Here is a 22488-nt window from a genome sequence, read left to right as displayed (position 1 = left end):
TAGCTCCTCGCAGCAACCTCACCCCAATCCACTCACTTTGAACAAACATCGACGCTTCTCCTGGCAAAGAGCAGTTTCGGTTGACCTTTTTATCATCATGCCTCCCGAAGGCAGCGAGAACACTCGAGAAAGCGTTCAACGAGCTCCGGATGACCAGCTCCCACGACGATCAGCCTGCGACCGCTGCAGGTCTCATAAACTTCGCTGCCTGCGCGATGAGAGCACGACCGATATCTCAAAGCCGTGTCAACGATGTTCCAAGGCCGGGGTGACTTGTTCAACCGGAATATCGGGTCGACCCGGTCGGCCGAGTAAGTCGGCAAGAGAGAAGCAAATGAAAATCTCAAATGCCGATGTATCACGAAATCCGGGGCAATCGCTGTCAGCTGTTTCGTGTACACAATCTCAATCCATTCCGTCAATCTCATCTCATTCCCGCGATGCAGCCTTTGGATCCTCACCGTCATGGCTACTTGACTGGGATAACATTCTCCAGCCGGGGTTGCTGTCGTCAGAAACTTCGGCATCCCATCGAGATCATGCCAGTTCTGGAATCTCAAACCCTCAAGACTACAATCTCATTGAACCATTTAATGTTGGTAGAGCAACCCAAGAATCAAGTCATCTTGGTCCCGATACTTTGGATTTTGTGAACTTGCTCGACATGACGCACATGAACGCTCTTGGAAGCCCCCAGCACGACGTTATGGATCTCGAGGTGCCTGGACGTGGAAGTGCTCGCCAATCAGATTCTGAAATTGACCCAGATATCAGAGTAGACCGTTCTGTTCCTCGTGGCGGGGAGTCATCAGCGGAAATTCGCGAGATACATCTGGAGAAAACAGATTTGAAAGAAGAGGTTCTGAGAAGCCTCGCAGAGTTGCATTCCGGTTTACTGGCAGACTTGAACCTGATGAGAGATGTTGGAAAGTGTCCATGTAAACGCACGGCAAGAGTATCCCTCGCCTCCAGTCAGAGGAATGCAGATGGCAGGACAGAAGAGTACAACTTCCTCGTCGGAAGAATGCTCAACAAGGCAGAAATCTTCGTTTCGATTCTACAAAATTTCACTCCTCCACTGCCTGGAGAGTCAAGCTCGGGACTTAGTGATTCTCAACCAGAGTCTGATTGTTCTGATGAAGATCAAGACATCATAAATGCGTTCACTTCATGGCACAACGAGACAATGCCCAATGGATCCGATATGGCCTCCTTTGAAATACCTACAAGTTCGAAGCCCCTAGTAGGCACCAGCATACGATGCGATGTCCCTATGATGCTCTCAATCCTCACCTGCTACGTCTGTCTCATTCGCATCTATCGGACGATCTTCTCCAGCATCTACACCGCACTCGTGGTTGCGAAAGAAAGGAAAATAAAACTTCCTCCACTGTTCCCAGGGCTCAAACTTGGAGGTTTTGCTCCGCACATGAACTTCCAAGTCCAAATCCTTGTCCAGATTGGTACAAATTTCCTCAACAAGATCGACGACGCTTTAGGACTTCCAGACGAGCATGGTCGGGCGAAGAAGGGCGGCGGAATTCTTGAACAGACAGGCTCTGCTGTAATTTTGCAAGCTATGATGAAAGAGGAAGCAGTGGAGGGGCTTGAGAATGGGGATCCAAGCAAAGAATCACCGAGGGAGATATTCAGGAAGCTGGCCCTTGTGTGCTGAGCTTGCTGTCCTGTATGCGCGTGGCCCTACAAAGTTCAAGAATAGCACTACGACGGATCGGTAAAAAAGAGAAGACGGAGTTTGGTTGGTCGTGACGCACCAAAATGGCCGGCTATGGGACTTGACTTCATACACTAATCTAGTGAACCAAACTCCCCGCTTTCTCATCAGTCCGGCCACGCCCTTCGAAACAGACCACTCCAAATCTACAAAGTATATTACTAGGGGAGCGCACAATTCAACGTTTTTTCCTCACACAACCGACGCTTAATCACGCTCTCTCTCATCGATTGCCTTTACCTTGCTTCGACTTCTAATCACAATGAACTCGAATTCGGCAACTTTGAGCAAAGGGACCGCTATTCAGCGAGCAGAGCAGTATCGCTTGCCCTTCGGTCGCCACAAGGACCAAAGTCTTCAGCAGATCGAGGATAAAGACCCAACTTACATCTCCCGGTGCATGGTCAAGCATCCAGAACTCTTCGACCGGTACCCAAGTCTTCGAGAAGCTCTTGTGCTTCATCTACAATCACACCTTCGGCAATCTCGCATGTCTGAAAATTGGCACCCTCCAAGTCTTGCTTCAGCGCATGCCAGGTTCCGAGACCAATTCCGGTGTGATAAATGGATTACCTCCTCCGATGCTTGCGGTTTTTTTCGTGTAAGAGATGATGTCCTTTCGCAACTGCAGGAGGCAGCTCCCATTGATATATTTGGCTTGGTTCTGCCGCGATATTCTAACACCCCCAAGTATTGGCTATACCATGTGTGGGCTCTAGTGAGATATTACAGTTCAAAGGAGGACGCTGATCGAGGCTTGAGGGAGTTCGAAAGGAGGGACCGTCGTGTGGAGAGGGATTAAATTGCTTCTTTGGGTCCTCCCGCCAGCAATTAAGCCGCCTCGTGAAGTAATCGATTCTATTCACGGCATAAAATGGATTTGTGTTCGCTATAGTGGCTGAAAGCTGTCACATCCCCATTCTTAATCGAGATGCCCTACGACCTTGCATCAGCCTTGTTCGTAACCTTGGAACTTTTAAGTATCTTCTCCTTCTTCCGGGAACCTCAAACGCAGTCCGGGCATCACAGACATTCTTCTAATCGTGCTCTCACGTTTTCAAATATCGCGGCTCGCTCCAGCGACCCTCAGGGACTGTCTCCTCCCACTCTCTTACACGTTTCTCTTAACACACTACTCTCCATATCACGCCGCTGTCTGCAGATCTCAACGGCCGCTCCTAGGCTCAAAAGGACAGCGATCAAGAAGAAAAGGACGAAATGGTTTCGGCAATCGGGAAAGCGTACAGAGCGAGATCGATGAAGGACCACAGGCAGGGACAACATGAAGAGCATTGGGGCCGGAGATTGGGTTCCCTTTGTTATGCGTTATGGTCTTATTGTTGTTTTGATCCTATGGATAGGGACTGGGTGGACGACGTAGAAATGTGCTCGGTGGGTTCTAAGAAAGGCCGGGGTTTTGCAGACCTCCTCAAGCGTGAAGAGGAAGAGCGAAATTGTGAGAGATGGAGATCAGAATGGAAGATGGTAGTCTTGAGTTGCAGGATTGGGCCATCATATTACTGTACTGAGTCTTTAGAATGAGGTCGAAGAGATAGAAGCTGTCATATCTGACATCCATCTATCACCTGCTGATTTCTTGTCTCTTACCCCTGCTGCGGAGTCAAGATCAACGGATGTTTCTTCATTGATGTATCTATATCTTTTAACCCGCACTACTAAATTCCAAATTTAAATAGTGATTAATTAACAGCGAGCCCTTCGTATGTAATTTCCAAATTATACCACCCTCCAATCAGCGAATGAAATGCAAGGCTCTGATTGGTCCCCGCGTTTCCCTCCTCGCGAAGCTTGGCTCGACTATCGCGTCCAATGTGGACCTCTTTCAGAACCCACACTCTTCTTCAGTTTCAACACAAAATCATCCGCGGGTTACAGTCATCATGCTCTCCTTGACCCGCGCAGCTGGATCACGCATCCAATGTCCGGAGGTCGCGACAAACGTACTGCGAAGACACAGAACCTTTCTATCGCCGCGCGATTTCCTCCACCTCCGTGCACCGCAATTCTCGACCACGACCTCAAGATTTGCTTACAAGAAACGCCCCCCGACTCTTCTGGAGAGTTGGATTAGGGACAAGGAGCAAAAGCTTGAGGACAGGTTAGACGAATTGCGGCATTACAAGAAACGCCCTCCGACTCTCCTGGGGAAGTGGTTGAGGGACAAGGAGCAAAAGCTTGAGGACAAGTTGAATGAAGTCCGGCAGAGACAACTCGACTACGGTGTGAGCGAGGAGCAAATCAACAAGCAAGACCAAGTAGCAGAGGCACTGGCAGCCGCAACGATGACTATTGCATTGGCAGCAGGAGTTTATTACCTTTATTCTGCATGGATGGGTCCTGCTAAGGAGAAGAATGACTGGATAATCACGCTGCATGAGGGATCTGCTGTTGAGGTAAAGAAACCGGGAGTTGATTAGGTTGGGGACCACAGAAAAGGCCAGCACTGGCATCTCGTGAATCCTTAGGCTTGAAGACAACACGTTTGCTATTCCTGTCAGCAACGGCATTCGACCGTTATACTTATGTGTGAGCACCACTACGACTTTATTTTCACCATCTCTTGGGACCTTTTCTGTATGGTCTCTGTCGGTTCAACTCTGATTTGTTGTGGGCATGATGGAAGGGCCGAATGGTTCAACAGTAGATTTGCCCTGAGGAGAAGGCTGATTCGGGAATCTTACCTGGACGGAATGTTACTGAGCAGGAGCTGGTTTCATTGTCTCGAGTAAAATTGGAACAGCATATCGTGTTCGAGATCATCTCGATGTAATAGGTTCTCACGCAAATGGAACTCGCCGTCAGCCAGCTCGCCTGCTTATTCTTCTCCCAAAGACCACCTTCTTGGGCTGCATGTGCTCCTTGTACACACTCTGAGAGGTTTTGTTTCCCAGCGTGTATTGTTTATAAGCCTCAGGATGTTCTCCCAATTGTTCTCCAAAGACTACAGCAAAGAAGAGGGATGGATGGCATGGTCTCCGAGAGGCGGAGCGGGGGAATTTGTCAATTGATAGACACCAGCCGCAACAGACATTGTCTCTCGAAATTTCTTACTGGGCGAGTGACCCTAGTTATTTTATTGGGTTTATTAGTCGCTTTTATTGGTGGCTGAAAGCATATCCCAACCCCATCTCGGGAAAAGCAGTATCCCCACTTCCGAATAATCAAACGAAACTCAAGCAGTTCCTCATTCAGCTAGGAATACTCTATTGCTCATCTCAATGCAATATCAAGTTCGCCCTCAAGCTCCAACCTCTCACCTTACGGACGATTCCACGGTCTCCATCGCCACGATTACTCTGTGGTCAGCATTCGAACATTTCGATACAAAGGTAGTACGCCTGTTCGGAAACCCCACCAGCACAGAGTACACCCTCCCACAACAAGCCCCATGAAAGCCGAACAAAGGTGGCGTACTCAAACACCTTCACAGAAAATACAGAACGATTCCTTCCCAAAGGGCAACACTAAAACTCCCGGGAAAGATGATGGACCTTTCCTTGTTATGAGTGCTTTTGTGCTTCTCGCCATTCTCGGGATCATAGCTGAGATTATTCTCAATCTCTCCGTTGTCACTTTGATGGCTCCTGCTGCGAAGCAGGGGGTCTTTGTCATGAACGATTCGGTGGATATGATCGGGAAGGAAAAGGCGATGTGGGTGGACTGGTATGCCAGGGGAGGTGCTGGGAACAAGGAGCAAAGTGATGAAAGCAAGCGGTGAAGCGGTGGGATAACTTTTCCTCGATCTGATCGATGGCGGCTGAAAGTATTATTGAAATGTAAGCTATCATATTCTCAATAACCCGCCACACAACCACTCACAAGAGTTAGCAATCCTCTGATTCTGCAAACCTTTTGCCCTTTGCAACTTCTGAAAGACTCAGATTCTGAGCGGGAAGTAATCATTCTTTCTCTGCTCTGTACCCTCGGAACTTCACAAGCACCTACGTTTCGTCAACAACCCGCAAGACCTTCCTTTCGAAGATCTCCACCTCAATTTCTGTCCAGAAAGCGCCCTCTTTCAAGACAAGCCTTCTCGACCATGAGCCTCAGGAAGGAGGTCTCGAAGGACGTTGTGCAGCAAGCATCGACCAAGAGGAAAATTTCCTGGCTCGTCAGAGCGAAAGCCGTTCTTGTTGTAGGTGGAATAGGATGCGGAGGAGGAGTGGCAGGAGGCATCCTGGGAGGATTCTCTGTCTGGGAATACAAAGTTGCTCCGAAGGTACGTGAACTTAAGAATAGGCACACTTGCGCGAAGCCCACGAACTCGACCCTTCTTCGCGAACCTGACGTCAAATCATCTCCTTCCAAACCGCACCACTGGTTCCACATTGTTCCACGCCCATACTTCGAACTTCTCTACCACAGCCTCCCGGAAGAGCGGTGAAGCGGGAGGGCTATGCAGTGGGCGTATGAGCAATACGAGGAGGACCCGAACAGGTTCTACACGAACTCAAGGCGGATATCGATGAGACGGCCAAGGAATTGATTCAAGAGAAGGAGCTGGGTAGGAACATGAAGCGGCAATTCAAAGAATTCCAGAAGAACCCAAAAGAGTTTGACGATGATCATTGGGAGGAGATGTATGGAGCGGTCGGTGAATAGAGCGGTCGGTGAATGGAGCGGTCGATGAATGGAGCGGTCGACGAATGGATTAAAGACAAGGGCTCTTGCTCTTGTACGCCGATCCTCGTCTGAGCTACAGTTGCTCTGTTGGGATCAATGTGGTTCTGAGTGAAAGGACTAAAGGCTAGGAGGAAGGTGGATGTTGAACAATGATTTTGGAAGGAGTGGTGGAAGAAATAAGTGCGGACTCTTGGCTTGATAGAGGGAGAGGAGAAGCCGGAGGACCGATTGGGGAGAAGCTACATGGGAAAGAAGTCAACCAAAACACCACCGGGGGTATGAATGGTTTTTGTCCACAGGGCAAAGACCATGACCGTCATGCTGACCGGCACAACGAGGCCAGCGGCTTGGCGGATAACGTCATGAAGCTCCATGCCTCAATCGAGGAGAACGGCTTGACTTCCCGTAGTGACCTTAGTCCGTGAGTGGAAGCGGAGAGAAGGCATGAAGTGAGGCAATACCGCAGGCTTGACTCCTTCGAAATAGGGCCAATTTCAAACCAAAGATCCTAGACTGCTGGTTACAATCATACAACAATCATACAAAATAGTTGAGAAAGGTGAAAGATCACATACAAATCAATTCGAGCCTGCTGGGTACCTGCTTCAGTGTGCCAATCCATCCAAGGCTTCTGGACAAAGTTTGACCAACAAATCATCACCTCCCTTACTTCACCTCTTCGAATGCTGTCCCCATAGTACCGATTGATGAGTTCTCCAAACATCATTGAGCTGGTCATGCAATTGAGCTGCGATTCAACCTCGAAATGCCCTCCTTCGCTCGTCAATGTACTGCACTTGTGCGAAACTCGAGGCTCGCTCGTCCCTCCCGTTCAGAAGAAAACTTCCCCCACAGTCGCCAATACCTCCTTCGCGTCTTGTCACTACCAATTGAACCTCTCTTCTTCCGCTTCGAAAGATGATTGTCGAGAGAATGGGTGAAGGTCATTGAGGTGTACAAAACGCAAGCAGGTAACTGGTGACCTAGGAGTTACTGCGATCATGCGAGGCAGGATGAAAGCAATTCGCGACCAATCGAGACTCTTCACTTCCGGATCGAAAGCTGATGATCAACAGAATTGGGTGAACGCGATTGAGGAATACAAGAAACACAACGAGCAAGTGGCTCGGGATCTAGGGGTTGCTGGGTCCGGCAGCGGAACACACAGGATTCTCAGCCAGCTCACATGGGCTATGTGCTTATTCTTTTCGCTGACGACGCCATTTGGTATATCCTTGCAGTGGTAGCAACATCTTTCTATTAAATGGTGACAGGGAAGCAGAGGGAACCAGAAGGAAGCGGAATGCCGGACCGCAAAGAACCGGCCAAAAGGAAAGGGACAAGGCGCCGATATTTGGTTCAGTGATCCAGAGGGTGAGGAAAATGGCAGGAACACGATGGATGAAAATTCTTTATTTGTGACATGATACGGCAGGAAGGTTCGAGGGTTGTGGGTGGCAGCCCCATCGTAGCTTCCTCCAAATATGGCTCTACAGGTATGCAATCCCAACCAGACACACATGGTAACTTGATCATTATCAAGATTTATATCTTCAGGCTTTCAAATCATCAATATTCTCCGCTCTGACAGCCCCAGACGGCGAGCGACGGCATTCATACCCACCCATAGTTTTAATACAGCACTGTGCTCGAGCTCGAGCTCTGCATACAATGGCGAGCAGATTCTTGGAGACTGGGGGAGGTCCAACGCAGAAACTGGTCGTGACTGAAGGGAGGCGAGAGGCCTGCACGAGAACATCCGCACTGTACATGTTGAAGAGGATGAAGTCAATGTACGAACCGCAACCAGAGAACCAACCTCCGGTGGGGTGGACAATGTTGAAGTTGTTAATCAATTCAATGGATGGACCTGAACTGGAGCTTGGACCGGAATCTCGGTACAGTTGGATCCGACAACTGCCCTGGAAATCTGACTTTGCTACCCTGACCACCGCCTTGAAGGAAAATAACATTCCCTTGCATTGGGTAATGTTGAGGATGAAATGGATGATCGGTGAGAAGGTAGCGAACAGATACAGGCCGGAGAACAAGACACCTTTTCTTTGGCTCCGGTTACTGCCCTGGCAATCTTGGCAATCTGACCATGCAACCTGGAACACCTTCTTGCAGGAAAACGGCATCAAGAGCGCAAACGGTTTCCTCCTCTTGATGAGACGTATAATCGAGGCTGAACGGAAACAACTACAGTGCGAAAAAGCGATCCGTGCCCGAATCTGCCTAGAAGCTGCCGCCCGTCCACCATCTCCACAGGAGTGGTGGGAATGGGGCCAGTCGAGACGGGAAGAAATTGAGGCTGAGGAGGACGAGGCGGACAGAGAGGCGGAGAGGGATGTGGAGAGGGAAGCGGAGGAGATCGGAGAAGATCTAGAAGAACTAGAAGAATGGGAGGTGGAACTTCAGGCCGAGAGACTTAGAGACCTCGATATCTTGATGATCTTGCATAGGTTCCCCGGGGATGCACTGAAACGATTAAGGGAATGGCAAGATGTTGAGTACCATCGCCAACAATTCTTGAAACCTGAGAATCAGGCTGCACGAGAGAAGGAGGAGGCCAGGGAGGGTGTGAGCAAGGCAGAGGAGGCCGCTAATTATCCTAACAAGGCTAAAAAAGAGGCAAATCCCATGCAGGAGTACCAGATTAAAAGGGCTCAGTGCTGGCATTGGAGACTCGCTATCGACAAGTGGGACCATTGGAGTTTCCTCGAGCTCAAGAATATTCACACCAAGGATGGGCAACCGCTCTTCGAGGACGAAGATTTCAAACTTGATGATATTCCGGTGTGCCAGTATTGTGCTCTTCTTGGCAGACATGATAGATCACCTCACTTGCCCCATCAGTCGCCCAAGCAGCCGTTGCAGCAGCAGACTCAGACACCCCAGCAGCCACTCCAAGTTCAAGCTCAAAACCAGGCGCAACAAGCTCCTCAGACTCAACAGGTGATGGCGAACCAGAGTGACATACAAGGTCAAGGCCCGTGGCCTACCCCTCAACCGGCGCTACAAGGCTTTCCCCATCAAGATCAGCTGCGGCCACGCCAAGCTCAAGACCAAGCACAACAACCTACTCAGGCTCGAGTGAGGTCCATGAACCAGAATCAGCAAACTCTGCCTCCATGGCCTGTACAACATGGCTTTTCACATCTTCATCAGCTGAAGCCACTCCAAGCCCAAACCCAGGTGCAACAAGCTACGGAGATGAGGTTGTACCAGAATAGGATGCAGGTTCAGGGCCTGTGGCCTACTCCTCAACCTGGACAACATGGCTTTTCACATTTTCAAACTCAGATGCAGCCATCAACCCAGCAATTTCGCCAGCGCCCTCGTCAGCGCCCTCGCCATCAATTTCACCAGTACTCTCGCCAACATCCTCAGCAGCAGCCTCGCCAGCAGCCTTCTCAGCAAACCTTCGCCCAGCAAGCTAGGGAAATCGCCCGCTTCAGAAATGGATATGGCCATATAGCTGGTGGCCCCCAATGATAAATATCTCCGGGATATTTCTGAGGACGAGTTAGGATTGTTGCATGATCTCAACCGTACTCGACTCTGGGTTGAGGGCTGTCTGATTATGGAGACTTGTTGCGAGGATTGTGCTGCGGATGGTAGCGTCGAAGAGGACAAGATTGTCGTTGTGAGAGCGGAGTTACTTTGGTGTACATTAGTCGTTCATTATCCAGCATCTTCACCTTGGGTCATGGAGTCGAACGTGGGGGAGACGTTCACTTCCTCGCAGCCCGAAAGCATATGACTCTCAGCATTGAGTCAGGAAGTTGCAATAGCGCTGAATAAAGATCATATCTTTACAAGCCAGCCTCTCATCAGCGAAGTCCCCAAATACGCGAGCCCCTTTTCAACCCCTTCCCACTCGCTTATCACCCCGATTCCCGCCTAAAGTCACCCTCCCCTCACATCCCCGATACCCGCGAGCCTAAACATCGCAATCTAAAACAACGTTACTTCAATTCGTTTTCTTGGATCGCATTGGTTACCATCCCAAAAGGCCTAAATTCAGCTGCAGAGTACACACGAGCGTGATGCCTGCCGGCAGACGCGACTCGCTACAATTGTGCGACGGCAGTTATAGACCTGGGGATCTTGTTTCTGTTTCACTGTCAAGCCGCTCAACACACACATACAAGGCGGCCAGTGGGAGTGTGTGGGGTATTTGGCGATCACGGCTGTCGACCACTCTATATAGACCTTGATATATGTGCTGCAATGTCAGAAGATTTCGCCAGATGACGATTATCGACTGTTTCCCTACGCTCGGTCTGTGCTTGAAGATTCGTTCTCGAAGGTGTGGCTCTTCATCCCGAAAATCAACATTCTGGACTCCTCTCTTGACAGACGATGAAGGATTCAACGCCCAACATCAACACCCACCACGCCTCCCTTCTGCGTCGTGATAAACACATTCCCTTTCTCTCCCCACGTTCTTCCCAAAGCAACACTAGTATGCCCCACCAGCTCCGTCTCACTCCCCCCCCATACACAGTTTGCATCTCGCCACTGCCAAGAGCAACCGTCAACAACGCATTCCTTTCTCCTCCCGCCAGATACGCCTCTCCCAACTCTTATCCAAGGCGGAACCATCAAAGCGTAACCAGTGAAAAGGGTTTCCACTGATCCTAATTTTTGCAACGTGGAGAGGGAAACCGGCACACTGTGGAATGTTGAGGCATCGGTGTTAGAGAGATAAATATACACTGTATCATTCCCTTTGCCAGGAGGTAAGACACGAACGCCGTTGATGCCAAGCAGTGCGCCGGTTGGAGGACCCATCTCTGGCTCTTTCAACAGGATGCTCTAATTTCCTGTTTGCGTGTCAACGAGGTAGATAGCGCCATCCGCCGAATCCGCCGCGATTATCAGACCGGAAGAGGAGCTGAGCGTGCCCATTCCATTGAGAAGAACCGCGGAAGTCAGGGCCATCACTTCTTGGATCGAGGCGCCGGTGGTGGTGATGGAGTTAAAATTCTGGAGATCCACGGAATAGATGGTGTAGGTTCCTAGTCCTGGGTCGATTGGGGGTGTAAGGGAGAGGCTCCCTGCTATTACGTAGAAGCGGTCGGGTTGCGTTTCGGTGATGCCGAGGATGGCGATGAAGGGGGCGAAAGTGTGGAGGAGGGTGGAGGTTTTGGAGGAAGCAGGGGAGATGGGATAAAGCTCGGGAGCGGTGGCGATTGTGACAAGGAGGCGGACGGAGCTGCGAACGGCAGTGCTTTCTACCCATGTTGAGTTGGGGAATTGGTGGATTATGTGCCGTTAAGCTGGTTCTTCTTGGGCGGTTGAACGAAGGTTGATGGCGAGAGCCGAAGCGAGGCCGAGAAAGGAGGCGAGAATTGAAAGGGGTGCATTCCGAAAATGAAACGGATATAACTGCAGAGAAAAGCAAAATTAACATGCCAAACATGAATTGAAACTGTGAAGTGAATTCAAGCTTTAATAATTTCACTCAGCTGAAGCTCTAGTGAAGCTTGTTCGGCGTGGGTCATTCGCACTTGCGGTTTTGGCTGACTCATGACGTAAAATTCGTCCATCATTGCCATTTTCACCTCCAGTCTTATTCCTTTGTTCTCAACTGTCCAGAATTTGCGCGAACTAATTCTGGTACTTCTCTTCTTCTGCAATGTTGCCCTATCTTTGGGCAAGAATTGACGTAATATGAGAGGCTCGAATTTACGAACGGTCGCGACGCGTGATCCAAGAAGCCAATGACCTTAAAGCTAGCTTGTCTGCGAAAGACCTTTATTTTCAATAAACACTCCATGTAACAGCATATCTGGTGTTGGAGCGCACGCTTACTTACTCACTTGAGCAAAAATATGAGGGTAACAATGGTGAGTCGGTACGGGGAAGTCCCTTTAGCCTCAATTCACAAACGCCAAGCGGTTGAGAGTGGAGAAAAGTCAATCAGTCCACGAGACCTCTCGACGAGTGCGAGAGATGTCTGGTATTATAGCTCACGGAAGCTCGGATCCCTTGCATCTGCAGGCTTGCGGAAACTCCAATGATCCGCACCTGGGCAGGGCACACCACCGGAACGTGGCAGCTCCCGCGACGGCAGCGGTGGTCTGCACGGCATACCTCTTGGTCTGCGATTGGAACCTTGGGCCGACGCGCCTCAAAAGATGCAAGGACATAGTGACGGAACGGTGGTGGCGAGAAGTTCTCCATATCCATAACCACACAAGCACTTTCCATTTTAGTCATCTTTGAAACCCCGACCCCTCAGTCCCTACGATTGGCCAATTCTACGATTTATGTTTCACCACTTTCATTTAAATTAAAGATTTCTTTGCAAGGGCGACACGAGAACATGTTCACGGCACCAAGCCATCCCAGTCAAAGGCCAAGTCTCGGCAGTACGGAGGCGTGGGCAGATCTGAGATCACTGTCCTGTGGTGCCTGCTAGGCTCTTCCAAAATCGTTCTGTACAGTGTCGCCTGTCTCATCTCAGTCGATATAAACCACCAGACAGATCAGTCGGTGTTGGAGACGATTGGATCCTCGATAGCTCCCACTGGTGCAGTCGAGAGGCGAGTAAAGTGGGAGGCCACCAATGGGTTTATTTTGAGCATGGTCACCCAGTGTTGCTCGCGTCCCCTTTTCAGCTGCCGAGGGGCGACGACAAGCCTTTGATTGGTCAATGTGACGACCTGCATCGACATTTCCTGCAAGATGCCTTCCACGTGACGTTCGCCCTCCACGATGCCAAGGAGAGCAGTAGAGTTTTCGGGTCCTCGTCTCGCCGCTCCTCGGTCTTTCTATCTCTGACGGGCCTTGACATCTGGGCCATGAGGAGGAGTGCTCCCACAATAGCTCTGCGAGGAAGTCACCTCCCTGTTTGAAGAAAGTCGAGGTGGTGAGCCACTCAGGGCTTCTTGTTCGGGTGACGGGCCAGCCTCTCCGCTGGGCACGAATGATCGCATGGGGAGAAGAAGCCCCCAATCAAATCTGCATGGATTTGAAGCGGACAGTGGCGAGCGAGCGAGTCGTCGACCGTTTTGAAGTCCCTCGCCGCACATTTGGTTTGGGGGGGGCATCCATGGAGGAGGAACTTAACCGATGCAGTTTGGTTCGTGGATTCGCGCGGTGCACCACCCGCACACGATCCCATCCTGATTCCTGGCCCTCGGATACCAGCCATCCAGCCACCCAGCTAGCAGGGTCGCGACAGGGCCCAGCCATGGACTTTGGATGGAGTCGCTGCCCGAGAATCCGGGGTGGTGGGGCGTTAATCCTCTTCCCAGGAGCAGAGATCACTCGGCCGGGCAGTGGTCTTCGGGCCCCCCCTCTCGCTGATTGATGCACGGCACTGACCATTGACTGGGCGTGGAAAATCAGCTGCAGCTGTATGCCACATAAAGGTACGGGGGTCCTCTGTCAGCCCTCTCTGACACGACAGCACCATTCGACCTTCCAACTCAAGTATCGGTTTGTGCGGCTCGCCCTGGTTCTTTGGTTTTCTCTATTTGCGGATTCCACGATGAGGACTCCTCATACCGACAAGTATGATGGCGGCCATGATTTGGTGGAGTATGCGACAGGGCAAGGCGGGGACGATGTAAGGATCCGAGGCTGCTCGCGGCAGGAGGTTGAATTCTAACAAGTTGGCTTGACAGAAACACGAAGAAGTCGAAGTCAGGATCATCAACGGAAATGAAGCCTTCAACGAAGCGATGATTAGAGAGCCGCCGCGGCCATGGACCTGGTCGACGCTCCAACTGTACTGCGCATGCTTTATCGGATTCTTCTGTGCGACGATGAACGGTTACGATGGCTCATTAATCAACAACCTGCTGGCGAATCCTGCCTTCCTGGAGTTCTATCAAGGAGAGAATGCGGGTATTTGGGCCGGGATTGTAACGTCGATGTACCAGATTGGTGGTGTCGTATCGTTACCGTTCGTGGGGCCTTCAGCAGATACGTTTGGACGCCGATTTGGCATGTGGCTGGGATGTCTCCTCATTATTGTTGGAACGATTATTCAGGGCGTTGCGACTCAAAAGGAAGGAGTGAAGCAGTTCATGGGAGGCCGTTTCTTGCTTGGATTTGGTGTGAACATCGCGTCGGCCGCGGGCCCGATGTATGTGGTCGAGGTTTCACATCCAGCTTACCGTGGTATTGTGACCGCCATATTTAATTGTTTCTGGTGAGTGGCTCACATCACCAATTCGAGAATCGACGAACTGATCATTTAGGTTCACTGGATCTATCATCGCAAGCGGCGTAGCAAGAGGCGGTGCAAATTACTCTGGGAATGAGGGATGGCAACTGATCATCTGGATCCAATTGATGTTTGCCTGCATCATCTTTGGCGCCGCATACTTCCTCCCCGAATCCCCAAGATGGATGTACGTTAACAACAAGCAAGAGCAGTCGAAGGACATGCTCACCAAGTACCACGGTGACGGAAATCCGGACAGCGAATGGGTGAAGCTGCAATTGAATGAATACGAAGAGTTGCTTGAGATGGACGGAGCAGACAAGCGATGGTGGGATTATCGGGCGCTGTTCAAGAACAGATCTACTTGCTATCGACTTTTCTGCAACGTCGCCATCAGCATTTTCGGGCAGTGGGCTGGCAATGGTAAATCCATCCCACATAACGTCACCCCTTGTCTAACAACTTCGCAGCCGTATTATCATACTTCATGAGCAAAGTCCTAGCCACCATCGGGATCACCGGCAAGATCGGCCAAGCAAACGTAATCCTCATCAACAACTGCCAGCAATTCTGCTGGGCACTTCTCGGCGCCAATCTCGTGGACCGCATCGGACGACGCCCGCTCCTCCTCTTCTCAAACGTCGGGTGCTGTTTTGTCTGGCTCGCAATGACAGTCTCGACGGCCATCTACACGATGTCGATCCCGTCCGATCCCGTCGCCGCCGCGGATGCTCCCATAGGAACGAATTCCGTCGCAGGTGTGGTGTGCTTGGTGTTCATCTTCATCTTTGGGGCCGTGTACTCGATTGGGTTTACGCCCTTGCAGGCACTGTATCCAGTTGAGGTTCTGTCGTTCGAGATGAGGGCGAAGGGAATGGGGTTCTCGGGTATGGCTGTTGCTGCTGGTAGGACCCCCTCATCACTCCAAACACTTGACCCAAAGAAATTGCTAACGACTCGAACAGCTGGCATGCTAAATCAATTCGCATGGCCCGTTTCAATGGATAAGATTGGATGGCGAACGTACATTATCTTCACCATCTGGTGCGGGATCCAATCCATCGTTATCTTTTTCTGGATCCCGGAGACGAAGAATCGGACGGTGAGCCACTTTCCCCTCCCCTTCCACTTTCTCCCCTCCCCTTCCACTTTCTCCCCTCCCCTTCCACTTTCTCCCCTCCCCTTCTCCCCCTTCATCCCATCTCTTCGTTCTCTGGAATATAGAAAGGAGGCTGATATCCAAATAGCTCGAAGAACTTGACGAGATCTTCAACTCGCCCAACCCCGTAAAGGCCTCGCTCGCGAAGAAGAGACTCGGTTTCGATGCGTATGGTGAGGTTGTTAACATCCAGGAGATCTGAGTGCTGTCTCGGGACCGATTTCTTCTTGGTTTATATACGTATAGTGCATATGTTGGGAGTTTCTATGATACCCGGTTTGACTGTGGATATTTGGCTATGCGACGGGGGAGTGGCGCCAAGACAAGAGGGGTTTGTGGAAGAGGGAAAGGGCGAGGAAAGCTGGGGAGATTGAAAGGAGGAGGGGAAGCGAGGAAAAGGAGATAGGGGGGAACGGCGGAAGTGGAAGGAAATACGTAATGCGCTGCTGTGCTAGGAGAAAGTACAAATGGAGAAGAACTCGGCTGGGTCTGAGCATTGGCAAGGAAAGTCGTTCATTGATGGAGCTGGGGGGTAAACAAGGAGCGAATGGCGTACGGTATATCTCAGCAGCATTTGAATGGAATAAGAAATCATAATTGCACACTAGACCACCTGGAGATCTTGTTCAATCAGCTTTGGGATCCGGAAACCCGTACAAACTCGCCGCCGTGCAATGGTTGCGTGTATGAAGCTGCATTTTCTACGTATCAAGAGGTTGTTCGTTCATTCGTTGGGAGTGGATGAGAGTAGCAAGAGACAAATAGAATTCTGTACTGGCAAAAACCATGCGTAAAGATGTGTCTGAATCCGAGAGGCTTGAATCGAGAAATCGAATTTGGTGCAGAGGTGAGGGCAGCCGTGGAACGGAATAGCCTTAAGAACCCCTATGTTGTTATCTATCACACAACTACACCAGTCCCTTCGCAAATGAAACCAGCAAGGCCAATTCTCCACGCCTTCGTCCTCAAAATCTTCGTTCGGATCTTCCCTCTCGGCTGTGAAGTGTAAAGGCACCAATCTTTCAAAGTGGTGGGTGTTAGATCGGAGGGCTCCTGCTTTCGGAATCTCCTGTCCTAAGATGCTGTAAAGTATCAGATCATGGACGCTGTTAATCCTACTATAATTTTCGAATAGAGGCACCGGAAATAATCAAACTTAACTTAGGCCATCGAGAATTCACTGTCCCTTTTCTTGTCCACCGCAAGGCGTCCCAAAGAGCTACAAAACAACCCTGATCTACAAATAGAACTTCTAACAAACGTCACATCACATCCTACTTCCCCTCAACGAGTAAGAGCCAATGCATCACGCCTCGCTCGCCAAAAGCGGTGCTATACAAACACCACCCATAGCATAACCTCATGCGTAACCCCTTAATATCGCTAACGCCCAAAAGCATGGCCAAAAACAACCAAACACAAAACCACACATCAAGCCCCCAGCGTTCGAAGTGAAAGTTGTCAAACCACTGCCGCGTGGTATCCCTACACAATGTTAATCTTTCCAAAATATATATTCCGAGAATGGAAAGATCTGGAAAGACAAGACGAGATGGGACGGGACGGGACGGCTGGGTTTGCCGCTCAGCATAACATGTGTAACGGTGTTACGGTACCGTGTGAACGACGGAAAGGGACTGAATCCTGTCTGTTTCAAGAGGTAAGTACGGCAGACCTCGGGGCCAGACTCGGTGCCCAGCTCGGATTGAAGGAATCCAATCCCGCGTGCGGGATTTTGGAGGTAGGGGTTCGATCGAAATGGATTGGAAAGACGAAGTCAACGATTTGCGATTGGAAGTTTTCATGCCTTTTGTTCGGGATGCTTGAAAAACAAACTCACTTGTACAAAGCTTTGGGGTTATTTTTGGGGTAAAGAAGGAACGGTTGGGAGCGGGGGAAAGGAGATAGATGTATGGTATGATGATATTTTGATTCCTGAGCCCACGACCTACCCCCCATGTCTATTATACATTCGCTCTGTACATCTATACCCAGACATAAGCAGTGGCAACATATTCCCTTCATACCACCTAATGCTTTGAGAGCACCAAGAAACGTGAACTCATATCTAAATCGTACACTGGACTATTCTCTCCACAACGTTAAGCACCAATCCTCACATACCCTTGTACCACCTCTCCCATCCCATTCATCCTGCTTGCTTGCTGTCCACTCCCACTGCCATTCCCACTCCCTCCATTACCATTCGCTCCCGAGTTCGTATTCCCATTAGCAAGCCTAAAGTTCGTTGCAGGTAGTTGCGACTGCGGCGCATCGCTCATCTCGACGAAAGAATCGTCTTCCTCCATATCCGCATCAGCGTCTGCATCTGCATCACTGCCCATGGCGTCCGCATCCATCGTGTTATCCGTGAGCGTAGAGTTTGTTCGTTCCGGTTGGTCCATGCTCATGTTTATCGTTGGCGTTTCGACTGTGCTGGCATTATTCCCGGGAGAGATTGGTGTGGATATGCTCTTCGCTGATGGAAGTGAGAGTGGAGGATGGAGGGAAGCCGAAGCAGTTGAATCGCCACTCAGGCTCCTCTGTCCAGCCATTCCTCCACCGCCTCTTGTCTCCCGAACGACGACTTTCCATCTCCCTATCGCCCTCTCGATTGCGGTGTCCAAATGGACAGAGCGATCCATGGGGCTGAAGCCGATGCTTGGAGCTGTTATGCCCACCTGCGCGAGGTGCGCCATGAAATCCCCGTCAATGGGCACCGTGCTCGGAGGCATGATCTTGAACTCCCTTGGATGTTGCAACCTGCTCAGCTCATCTACCTGAGATTTCAGATGCTCTATCTCCTGGATGGCAAACTCCTTTTCCCTCTTTATCTTTTGATTTTCTTCTGATTTTCTGCCCACGCTGCGGGCGAGCTCCAGAGTCCAGATCTCGGAGCGTTTCGAGGGACCCAGAGAGGTCCAGTGTGCGAACACGCTGTGTACGTGCTCGGAAACTTTAGCTTCAAGCTCGGTGGACGAGGCTATGGCGCGTTGAGCCTGCTCGGAGGGGTCGTCGAAATTGAGGCCGAAGAGGGAGGCGGGTGGTGGGTAAGAAAGGTCATCTCGTGGGACGGTGGTGGCTATTTGGCAAGAGACACGCCAGCGGTTGAATTCTGAGGCGAAGTGGGCACGCAGGGCTTGGTATTGGCGTTCATCTGGGGGCAGGATGGACCAGGAAGTTGAGTTTGGGACGGGGGTGGATTGGAATAAGGTTGGTGGTGGGGGCAGGCAGTGAAGTGTAAGGGCCGGAAAGTCGAGCGAGAGAGGGTCGTAGTCGAATATTGAGGGGCCTTCAATTCGTTGCCTTTACTTGTTAGAAGCTGTCATGTTGGAAATAGTCAGGAGAACTTACTTGGCGGCTCTGATAGATCCCAACAACTCTCGCAATGCCAACTCAGCTGCTTTCGCATTGTCCAGCGCATCAATCATCTTCTGCTTCTGTTCAAATGTTGTCTTGGCCAACATCTGCTTGCTAACAGACCGGCTCCTGGCTTCTGCTCTTCTGCCACCATCTCGGTCTTCTCCATCCCAACTTCGAGAATCACTGCTCCGGGGAACCGGTATATTGTTCATGACCCCCGTCGATTCCCAGGTCCCCTTATTTATGAACATGCTTGGCTTCCCCCTGAAATTGACGCTGTCAATAACTCCATTATCATCCCGCCGCAAACTCGGCGATCTGTTCCCTTGCCCATCAGACTCGGGACGAGGACTCCTCCTTTCCTGCGCCCCAGGCGTAGCCGCCGGTGTAGAATCCTCTCTCCTCGATGTCGAATTCCTAGGTTGTCTCCTTGTGATACCCCCCCTTATTTTCCTGATCTCGACAACATCGTGGAGCCCGTCCGCCGGCTTGGGGTTCTTCTCCTTTATGTAGAGGTCGAGATGACGTCCGAGGGAGGAAGACGTGAATTGCTGGTGGCAGAACGGACACGCCTTGTCCTTGGGAGCACTGCTCTTGCTGCCATTTGCAGATACATCGGCGGTCGATCCAGGGGTACCCATTTGTTCGGTCATGGTTGCAGCTTGCACTACGCGAGGTGTATTATCGCATTGGCGGATAAGCTGTACGGAGGAAGTCGAGAGGAGAATGGGATCGAGGAAGGCACCACGGATATACTCTGGAAAGGAGGGGAATTTTGGGGGAGTCGGCCAGCTCACGGTCAGACCAATTCAAGGGGTCTGCAGCTTTCATTCATTGCTCCCCAGATTGGGATTATTATTTCGCTTGCGGCCAGGGATAACTCGTAAGGACGCGCCAAATTTACAGCATCCCTGCTAGAGGCAAATCATACTTTGCACTCCTGAACACAACGCGGGACGAGACGAGAGATTGTGGCGCAAGTAACTCTTCAAACTGTTCACATTTTATAATTCAAACCGCAATTGACTGAGGATAGTTGGATAAAAACTACGTGCAATGCCGTTGTCCAAACGCAGCCAGATCTGCATCTTGGTTCAATTATCACGAGGCGGCAATTATGACTTGGATGTATGCGGAGTTATTTTTGGACCTTGTTTTCGATTCACGGGATACCAGAACCTTTACGCCATCGAATGTTTCTAAACTCCCAAACCATGCAATGCAAGACCAGCCTATAGGCTTACATGGAAAAACTTCGCTCGCAACGCTGTAATAAAAGGCAAAATTGCAAAAGACATCAAGTTCTCATTTCCAGATCACTGGAGCAAAGGATCCTGAAAAATATTAGCCATTGTCCTTGTGGAACGGAGTGAGGAGAACTTACCCGGAAGTGCTTTTGCATATTGCTCTGCTTGTTGTTGTACCACTGCTTCTTCCGTTGCTCACGCTGTTCTACTTTCCTGGATCTCTTTTCTGCGGCTTGGACCTCTTTTCTCTTTTCAGCCGTAACACCAACCATTCCCAAGTTTGCACGGTTCGTGAGAGCTCTACCGCGTTCTCCATTATCGCGACGGGAAAGCTGCTGGCCTTCAACATCTGAATCGGAACTTTCAGCGGCCTCGATTGCCAGTCGCTCCTCTCTCTCAGCGGGAGATGGATGATTGTGTAGGTTCTGTCTGTAGTACTTGTTCAAGGATCGATGGCCAGCGACCCGTCCAGAGGGAAGATGCAACTCATAATCAGAATAGAATACCGCATTAGCGTGCTTGTGTGCGTGTGAGTGAAAGCCATCCTTGTTCCGGTGAGGTCGAGGATCTGAATGTGAGTGGTGAGGATGTTGGTCAAGCTTCTCATATCGGTGAGTTCTTTGGTCGAGAGGAACTGCTGTGAGATCTGCTGAATCCAACGATGATGCCGAACTATCTGTCTCCCAGCCATCTCCATCTTCCACCTCCTCATCGCCCTCCTCATCTGTGGTCGAAGGATGCTTAGCTCCTAACTTCGCCCCACCACGCTGCTTCTTGCCCGGCAGTGAATCCTCGGAATCGGACTCATCCTCAGCATCTGAATATGTGCTTGTAAAATCGTAAAATTCCCCGATCTCAAGCTGCTCATCCTCTGTGTCGAACGGAATCTTACAGTGGCCCTTGTCTCTCATGTGAGTCTGGAGGCCGAATATGGTAGGCTTGAGCTTGCCACAATACAAGCATTCGTGGAAGTGATGAATTTTCTCAAATAATGCGCCAATCAAGCCCTCAAGATTAACCAGGTAAGCTCTCTCCGGGATGAACATGCCATGAATGCGTTCCATATGAGCGGCATTCAGCTCAATCGAGGGAGACTCGAAGTTGCAGAAGAGACACCGCTTGACCGAAATTTCCATGGGCGTATCATTATCTCGAGCTGTCACCGATGAAGCTGTGGCTTCAGAATCCTTATCGTCTTCAGCATCGGTGGAATGGTGTGGTCGTGACGGCCGGCGGGTCGCATTTGGAATTTCCTTCAAGTTTGCCTTCTTCAGAGCCTCCACTACCTCGCTGAACTCCTCCTCGGCTTCGGAATCAATCTCCTCTGGCTTTGAGGATGTAGGCTCGCCTAGTGAAAAGGTTGAGCTCATCACGGAGTCGGTTTCATCATCTTCATTCCGGTCCCCGGCATTCGCAGTGTTCGCCTTGTGTTTCTGACTTCCGAGATGGTTTTGGTAGGCATTTTCACTGAAGTATGTTCGGACACAGGCGGCGCAGGTCTTTTCGAAGGCGGCTTTGGTCGCTGCGGCAGTTGATGAGGCTTGAGCTTGGAGGACTTTTTCTGTGAAGACTTCGGACGAGATCGGAGGGAGAGAGGTAACACGACGCTTCAGATTGTATCGGCTATTGTCTATTAGTCTGAAAACATGCATGAAGCCTTGGATGAAACGTACTGCCAGTCACTCCGCATGTGCCCTCTTTGCAATTCACTGTTCCTGAAGGCAACTTGACAGGTATTGCATGTATATGGATGTGTCGAAGTGGTGTCTTGTGCTGCTCCAAGACCAGAGGCAGGGATCCTGCTGGCAGATATCGATGCCATGCTGTTTTAGGAGGGGTCGCTTTGTTGAGGCAGGTCGTGGTGTTGAAGTTTGACCGCAAATAAAGAACTTTGCAAGCGGAAGAGGAAGCCGGCTCTTGGACTGAAATGACCCCTCGCTGGATGAATAATTCAATCTTGGAGGCAACTAGAATCTCGGATCCAACGGAGAATAGTATGCTTTCGTAAAGGGAAGCACCGTGGGAGAGTCGGTGGAGAGAATGTGGACGGCAGGTCGATCTAGTGTTGAGTCAACTTGATTTCGAGATTTCGCCTTCGGCTTTTTCTTTGCTTGGTGGGGGTTTGGAATTGCCAACCACAACGTCACAGTGG

At 50.6% G+C, this 22488-nt stretch overlaps 11 protein-coding genes across 11 annotated transcripts; 6 read left to right on the top strand and 5 right to left on the bottom strand.

Moving 5' to 3' along the window:
• Positions 1-52: 52 nt before the first annotated feature.
• On the top strand, positions 53-1836 carry K444DRAFT_182977 (uncharacterized protein). Its single transcript, XM_024870834.1, has one exon. It carries the CDS (start codon positions 98-100, stop codon positions 1673-1675), a length of 1578 nt encoding a protein of 525 aa, XP_024742472.1. The 5' UTR covers positions 53-97; the 3' UTR covers positions 1676-1836.
• A 161-nt stretch (positions 1837-1997) lies between these two features.
• K444DRAFT_625132 (uncharacterized protein) lies at positions 1998-2537 on the top strand (the record flags this gene model as incomplete). The annotated part of the gene is made up of 1 exon (XM_024882480.1): positions 1998-2537. One exon carries the CDS (start codon positions 1998-2000, stop codon positions 2535-2537), a length of 540 nt encoding a protein of 179 aa, XP_024742471.1.
• Positions 2538-3534: 997 nt separating this feature from the next.
• Positions 3535-4357, top strand: K444DRAFT_182972 (uncharacterized protein). The gene has a single exon (XM_024870832.1). The coding sequence runs from the start codon at positions 3637-3639 to the stop codon at positions 4171-4173; it is 537 nt and encodes a 178-aa protein (XP_024742470.1). The 5' UTR covers positions 3535-3636; the 3' UTR covers positions 4174-4357.
• Positions 4358-5186: 829 nt separating this feature from the next.
• On the top strand, positions 5187-6334 carry K444DRAFT_182974 (uncharacterized protein). The gene is made up of 2 exons (XM_024870833.1): positions 5187-5532; positions 5585-6334. The coding sequence occupies exons 1-2, from the start codon at positions 5507-5509 to the stop codon at positions 6138-6140; spliced, it is 582 nt and encodes a 193-aa protein (XP_024742469.1). The 5' UTR covers positions 5187-5506; the 3' UTR covers positions 6141-6334.
• A 1480-nt stretch (positions 6335-7814) lies between these two features.
• K444DRAFT_182960 (uncharacterized protein) lies at positions 7815-10154 on the top strand. Its single transcript, XM_024870831.1, has 2 exons — positions 7815-7875; positions 7937-10154. Exons 1-2 carry the CDS (start codon positions 7864-7866, stop codon positions 9875-9877), a joined length of 1953 nt encoding a protein of 650 aa, XP_024742468.1. The 5' UTR covers positions 7815-7863; the 3' UTR covers positions 9878-10154.
• A 395-nt stretch (positions 10155-10549) lies between these two features.
• On the bottom strand, positions 10550-11219 carry K444DRAFT_608146 (uncharacterized protein). The gene has a single exon (XM_024879320.1). It carries the CDS (start codon positions 11177-11179, stop codon positions 10757-10759), a length of 423 nt encoding a protein of 140 aa, XP_024742467.1. The 5' UTR covers positions 11180-11219; the 3' UTR covers positions 10550-10756.
• On the bottom strand, positions 11204-11656 carry K444DRAFT_518754 (uncharacterized protein; the record flags this gene model as incomplete). The annotated part of the gene is made up of 1 exon (XM_024873895.1): positions 11204-11656. A coding segment is annotated over one exon (453 nt), but the record flags the coding sequence as incomplete, so codon positions are not given.
• A 2230-nt stretch (positions 11657-13886) lies between these two features.
• Positions 13887-15928, top strand: K444DRAFT_640422 (MFS sugar transporter-like protein; the record flags this gene model as incomplete). The annotated part of the gene is made up of 6 exons (XM_024884498.1): positions 13887-13964; positions 14023-14552; positions 14602-14990; positions 15038-15472; positions 15533-15669; positions 15815-15928. The coding sequence occupies 6 exons, from the start codon at positions 13887-13889 to the stop codon at positions 15926-15928; spliced, it is 1683 nt and encodes a 560-aa protein (XP_024742465.1).
• Positions 15929-15940: 12 nt separating this feature from the next.
• Positions 15941-16337, bottom strand: K444DRAFT_182931 (uncharacterized protein). Its single transcript, XM_024870830.1, has one exon. It carries the CDS (start codon positions 16221-16223, stop codon positions 16023-16025), a length of 201 nt encoding a protein of 66 aa, XP_024742464.1. The 5' UTR covers positions 16224-16337; the 3' UTR covers positions 15941-16022.
• Positions 16338-17641: 1304 nt separating this feature from the next.
• Positions 17642-19918, bottom strand: K444DRAFT_553602 (uncharacterized protein). The gene is made up of 2 exons (XM_024876623.1): positions 19081-19918; positions 17642-19032 (listed from the first exon to the last, which is right to left on the bottom strand). The coding sequence occupies exons 1-2, from the start codon at positions 19740-19742 to the stop codon at positions 17829-17831; spliced, it is 1866 nt and encodes a 621-aa protein (XP_024742463.1). The 5' UTR covers positions 19743-19918; the 3' UTR covers positions 17642-17828.
• A 169-nt stretch (positions 19919-20087) lies between these two features.
• K444DRAFT_650332 (uncharacterized protein) lies at positions 20088-22435 on the bottom strand. The gene is made up of 3 exons (XM_024885630.1): positions 22010-22435; positions 20474-21959; positions 20088-20423 (listed from the first exon to the last, which is right to left on the bottom strand). Exons 1-3 carry the CDS (start codon positions 22156-22158, stop codon positions 20406-20408), a joined length of 1653 nt encoding a protein of 550 aa, XP_024742462.1. The 5' UTR covers positions 22159-22435; the 3' UTR covers positions 20088-20405.
• Positions 22436-22488: the final 53 nt, after the last annotated feature.

This window comes from Hyaloscypha bicolor (assembly GCF_002865645.1).
Source record: "Hyaloscypha bicolor E unplaced genomic scaffold K444scaffold_16, whole genome shotgun sequence".
Taxonomy (NCBI): domain Eukaryota; kingdom Fungi; phylum Ascomycota; class Leotiomycetes; order Helotiales; family Hyaloscyphaceae; genus Hyaloscypha; species Hyaloscypha bicolor.
This window is presented reverse-complemented; position numbering and strand designations above follow the sequence as displayed.

Bases quoted from the DNA above. Each gene is read 5' to 3' on its own strand.
- K444DRAFT_553602 (XM_024876623.1), bottom strand. From the start codon at position 19,742: ATGACCGAACAAATGGGTACCCCTGGATCGACCGCCGATGTATCTGCA. The intron at 19,033-19,080 runs GTAAGTTCTCCT...TAACAAGTAAAG, and splicing joins GGATCTATCAGAGCCGCCAA to GCAACGAATTGAAGGCCCCT.
- K444DRAFT_182972 (XM_024870832.1), top strand. From the start codon at position 3,637: ATGCTCTCCTTGACCCGCGCAGCTGGATCACGCATCCAATGTCCGGAG.
- K444DRAFT_608146 (XM_024879320.1), bottom strand. From the start codon at position 11,179: ATGGGTCCTCCAACCGGCGCACTGCTTGGCATCAACGGCGTTCGTGTC.
- K444DRAFT_182974 (XM_024870833.1), top strand. From the start codon at position 5,507: ATGGCGGCTGAAAGTATTATTGAAAT. The intron at 5,533-5,584 runs GTAAGCTATCAT...CACAAGAGTTAG, and splicing joins GCTGAAAGTATTATTGAAAT to CAATCCTCTGATTCTGCAAA.
- K444DRAFT_182931 (XM_024870830.1), bottom strand. From the start codon at position 16,223: ATGCTCAGACCCAGCCGAGTTCTTCTCCATTTGTACTTTCTCCTAGCA.
- K444DRAFT_182977 (XM_024870834.1), top strand. From the start codon at position 98: ATGCCTCCCGAAGGCAGCGAGAACACTCGAGAAAGCGTTCAACGAGCT.
- K444DRAFT_650332 (XM_024885630.1), bottom strand. From the start codon at position 22,158: ATGGCATCGATATCTGCCAGCAGGATCCCTGCCTCTGGTCTTGGAGCA. The intron at 21,960-22,009 runs GTACGTTTCATC...AATAGACAATAG, and splicing joins CACATGCGGAGTGACTGGCA to CCGATACAATCTGAAGCGTC.